Source organism: Orbicella faveolata, unplaced genomic scaffold, assembly GCF_042242905.1.
Source record: "Orbicella faveolata isolate gen_17 unplaced genomic scaffold, um_ofav_v1 contig_13, whole genome shotgun sequence".
NCBI classification, from domain to species: Eukaryota; Metazoa; Cnidaria; class Anthozoa; order Scleractinia; family Merulinidae; genus Orbicella; species Orbicella faveolata.
The window spans coordinates 27305001-27310000 of NW_028301540.1; the positions used below are offsets into that span (position 1 = coordinate 27305001).

Consider the following 5000-nt stretch of genomic DNA (forward strand, 5'->3'; position numbering starts at 1 on the left):
TTGTTTTAATCAAGGCCGGGTTGTTCGGAAGCCAGATAACGCTAACCCTGGATTAATAGTTAACCGAAGTATAAACTTTTCTCTGTATACAAATGTTTTTCACTGCTTTTGGGTCATGGGTGGTGTTGTTTGAGATTATTCAAACTCAAAACAGAAGGCCGACCAATATAAACAGAAAATCTCACCGCAAATTTACAAAACTCAAGTCAAAATTCTCGCTTATCCTGGGTTAGGTTATTCGAGCTTTGAACAACCCCCCAGGGTAGAACTTCCAGAAAGGTTGGGTGGGGGAGTGCGGCCCACTTTCCAAAACCCTTATCCTATTTATGACCAAAATCTTCGTTTTTTGCTACCCTTTTTATGACCTGACCAAAAATTCGATAGCTTATTTATGACCGTTGCGGCTGACAGCGTTGGCCTAAACATAAGTTGTGAAGGGCTTTTGTTGACGGTTTCATTGATAATGACGAAAAAGTACCCTAGCTTCTTCTAAGAAACATACCCAATTCAAGACTTAGAGTACAAAAGCCATACCCTTTTTATAACCAAAATGGCCAAAATTGATACCCTATTTATGCCCAAACGGCTCAAAACTACCCTTTGGGGCCGCACATACCTAAAAGGCGCATATAAGGGAGTACTTTCTCCCGGGAACAACCCGGCCGAGGAACTCTTGGCTAAATCTATATATTTAACTTTTTAATCATAGCTAATGAAGAGCTGTTGCTTTCTACTTTGTTACCACCAGCCGAGCATCTCGACACTCCTTATAATAAATCGAAAACACAGTTGTTCACTCAAAAACATGAACACAGTGTTTTGCTATATCAGTAATAAATACTTGCCCACCGTTCGACACAGCAACAGAAAAAATGTTTCGATTTAGGGCAGGCTGTCCTATTATCGAGTTTAGAAATTTTCCTCCCAGTGTAAAAGCTTTACAATTTTCAGCGTCACAGACTAACAAGTTGTTAAACTTGTCAACAGCAAGTTTAAAAGATTCGCACAGCTTACCAGGCTCCTCTGTACCAAAATCATATAGAAATTCCCCTTCATTGTCAAATATCTTGACGCATTGAGCCTTGTCATAGGAGACAAAAAACCTGTCTTGATGATGTAAAGCAAACCACGGGCACTCATCGAAGCCTGGAACGCTGAGTGACTGCAGCAATTTTGTACCGTCAGGGGAGAGGACTTTGACCTTGTTGTCACCACTGTCACTCACGAGCATGCGGTCATCACAAGCAATGGTTATGGATACTGGATTGATCAAGTGTTTGTTGAAGATGTTTTTAATAAAATGACCGCTTTCAGCGAGACAAAAAATACCACCAGAATCACAGATAGTAACTTCACCAGACTTGTTGAATGCTACTGAAAAGGGACAATGAAGTTTCTTGGCGTCAAGTCCTTTCCGACCATACTCTCTCAAATAAATTCCATTCGAGTTAAAAAGCTGTACTCTATTATTAAAAGTGTCAGCAACTGCGATGTTCCCTGTCTTGTCACTTATTGCAATGCCGAAGGGGCAATCAAATTGTCCTTGTGCTTTACCACCTGATCCAAAAGAACGTACGGCATGGTATTGATGCGGCTTCACGTGAACACTCCATGGACTGCTAGTCAGCGGTTGACCATTAACTTCAATCACCACGTCATGATGTCCGTCACATTCGGGTGTGTAGGTGACGTAATATTTACCATCTTCGTTGTCTGCAGTGTTGATGTCGAGGTCCTGTTCTGACGGAGTGCGAACTTTGACAACAATCTGGTCGATTTCGTTATAACACTGCCGCCCCTCTGAATTCTTTGTCGTGATTGTAAGGCTTGCTTCTCTTCCAGCTTCTGCCTCTTTTAAGCCTTTCCCTTCCGCCATTGATTGTAGAGGATCAGTTGTACTGACAACAACTTCACCAAGAAACGCGCGTCTAACACTCTGGATATCCTCTTCGTTTGTCTTGTATTGAACATACGATGGTTTATAAATGTTCATTTTCTTCGCATTTAGGAGACCTTTGCACTTTTCCATGACACCCTGCTGCGCTTCAAGAATTTCAACGCTGTTGTTTCCTTGTAAAATTCTTTGGCAATGTTCCACGGACGTTTCCAGTTGCGTGGCACATATCTGAAAGTGGTCTAACTGTAGTGAGTTATTTCTTTGCTGTTCGTTTTCAATAACATCTAACTTGGTCACCATGGCGATCTCGTGTTCCTTTAACAAGCGAATGAGTTCTTCAACAGTGGTTAACACTTTGTTACGAGCCGCAGCAATTTTCTCTCCGTTTTTCTTCAACATCTCTGTTGTTTTCTCCATCTGGGTCGTGTGCTCAGCAATCTCTACTTTCATTTCCCGCACAAGCTCCGCCATCTTTAGTTTTTGTTCTTCGGCGGCTTGCTTGATATTCACCTTGGTGTGATTTGAATGACGTGTTTGTCCACACTTGTCGCAAATGCAAACTTTGCAGTCCTGACAGTAATAATTGAGAGGCTCATTCTCGTGATGTTTCTCTCTACACATGACAGAGGTCTCCACCGATTCTTCCACTTTGGAGCTTGTACCTTATCGAGCACAACAGGTATAAAAAGGTTAATTAGACGAGAGTTAAAATATTCGCTTACGCTTAGTGATAAAGCAAAACAAGTGTTTACTTTCCATTGCTAAATTTGTAGGGTTTTCGAATTGACGCTGCAATGTAATTTTTTTTTATCAACAGACGCCTCGGGGTCCTAACTGGTCTGAACCCGCATACAAATAGCAACGCTTTCTCGTGGTATATCATGAAATTTCTTACGAGTCACTTTCAAACTTGGATTTTCTACGTATACACAAGAGCCTTAGGCGAGTTTGTAAACAAAGAAAACACACGTGATAAGTATTATTAAGTCCACCCAGTGGAGTACAATTGAGAGAGAAGTCGCTCGAGTAATTTCAAAATTGGACGAGCGCGAAGCGCGTAGACGATTTGAAATTACGAGCACGATTTCACCCTGAATTGTACGACATGAGGTCCAATTACTAATTAATCGTATCTATAACTAATTTCGGAATGAAAAATGTGTTTTGAGCGAACACGTGTGTAGCGCTTTTCATAAGTTTAGAAAATTGTAGGAAACAGTGCGAAGGAAGCCATTAAAGCACGCGTAATTGACGTGCGAATCACGTGGGTATCCAATTACAGGTTTCCAGTTGCAAAAAGTTCAAATTGAATACCTGTTATTGGACACCCACGTGATCGCGCGCCGATTACGTAACAATAGGCGCGCGGAGAACCAATCACGATCGAGAAGTTTGTAATAGATACGATTAGTAATACAATTAAATGGAATTGATCTAAATAAACTGACAAATATCTTAGTGTTATTAAAACCTACCTTCTTCACTTGATTCCTCTCGGTTTTTCGCAGTTGCCTCTGTTAAATCATCAAGTTTTTTCATGACATCTGTCATCATGGTTCCGACATCTCTAATCTCGGCTCCAATCTCTTTTAGCTCATCTTTTATGTTGTCCTCGTCCTTTTTCCATTCACTAAGAAGTTGTTTGTAGTGATCTTCAATTTCAGGGTCCATGCACTCAGTTTCCAGATTGTCAATAGGTGCCCTGTACCTAACTCCTCCTAGCCTCACCAGAGTGTCCCGGATGTCTTGCCAGTACGCGTTGAACGTTGTGTCATCAACCGAAGCTTGTTCGGCATGCGCGTACACGGTGTTTCTAAAGTACTTAATACGAGCAATATCCGCCTCACGACTCATTTCCGTTGCAGCGGGAAGTGTGTCCCATCCGGTTATTGGAGAAGGTAAGCCGCACAAGTTTCTTAAGAGAACCATCAAAAGAGTAGTGTCAAAAGTTTTTGAAGACACTGCAGAAGGAATGACAGGAAAGAGCTTTCCCCATTGCGTAGCATTGATAATTCTTCTCGTTCTGAGACCCTGTAAAATGGCCTTATTTGCCGCCAAAACTGCGTGGAGATTTGCTGGTACGTGAATGGCATCAAGTGTGTCCCTGAGGGCCTGGGTACCAACATCAACCAGGAGACGACACAAGCGTGCGTAGTTGGTCGTCTCTTTGGTGGATGGAGCTGCTGGTGTTGCGCTTGCCATGAGAGTAATCTTTTATTGATCAATCTAGGTAAAGAAATAAATAAAATAATTTATTTCTTAGTACTGTTGATCTAATTATTAATGTTTATACTGTCAATGTGAACTGAAGAGGAACTGGTGTTTCAAGAATGGCCTTTTTACACTAGTTTTTGCCTTTTGTTCACGGGACCAAAGTCACGTGGACACGAGGTACAGGTTGACTATCGCTACACTCTTTTGTAACAATTCTTTGCCGTTTAATGTAAGGTTCCTGTGAATGGCGGTTCTCGAAACTGGCAGGTTACAATAAATTTTGTTATGAAAGACAGGCACAAAACGTTGAATTGACGGCAGTTTGTGCTATTGATTTTGTGTCCAACCACCCTGGCACAAGTCGCTTTCGATTTAATTTTTTTGGGCAACAAATAACAGGCTAAAACGTTGACATGACGGGTTTTAGTCACACAGACAAATATAAAAATTACAAGCGGATTGAAAACTAACAATTAATGGGTTTTTTTCACCGCCGAAAGCGAACTCGATCCTGAGAGGGATTCCAACCTTCGCTTCGCTTCTTGGGGTGGAAAACCAACCTGCTCACAAAAGGTCTTAACCCACCGCTAAGAAGCTTTTGCACTGTAAAATCATAGGAAAGGTCAAGAAGACAACTAAGTTGAGTTTAAAGGGAAATTTTATCGTGTAACTTCGTGCAATTTAAAGCGACAGTAGTATTTTTCATACAATCTCTTACAACGAAGGTCATGACTAATTATTAACTACGCTCCGTATATTTTAAAATTAGGGTTGAACTCTTACACTGTATGTCGATATTTTGAAGCTTACATACTGAGCGTGCTCCACCTGTGAGGGCATCAGGCCAAATCGAATTAATTCGTAATGATACCGGAAGAGTAACGCTTGT

The 5000-nt window shown here is 41.3% G+C and overlaps 1 protein-coding gene and 1 pseudogene across 2 annotated transcripts in view; one reads left to right on the forward strand and one right to left on the reverse strand.

The window, feature by feature from the left end:
* Nucleotides 1–4111, reverse strand: part of LOC110067300 (uncharacterized) — a 5298-nt gene extending 1187 nt beyond the window's left edge. Inside the window, exons 1-2 of the mRNA XM_089285262.1 lie at nt 3373–4111; nt 1–2559 (exon numbers count right to left, since the gene is read on the reverse strand). The exon at nt 1–2559 is cut by the window's left edge and continues 1187 nt beyond it. Of these exons, the coding sequence (XP_089141388.1) occupies nt 794–2559; nt 3373–4099 (2493 nt within the window). The 5' untranslated portion in view covers nt 4100–4111 and the 3' untranslated portion in view covers nt 1–793. The remainder of the gene's footprint in view (nt 2560–3372) is intronic.
* LOC110067691 (sodium- and chloride-dependent GABA transporter 1-like) overlaps nt 1–5000 on the forward strand; it is a 55044-nt pseudogene that overhangs the window by 29534 nt on the left and 20510 nt on the right. The window lies entirely within an intron of this gene.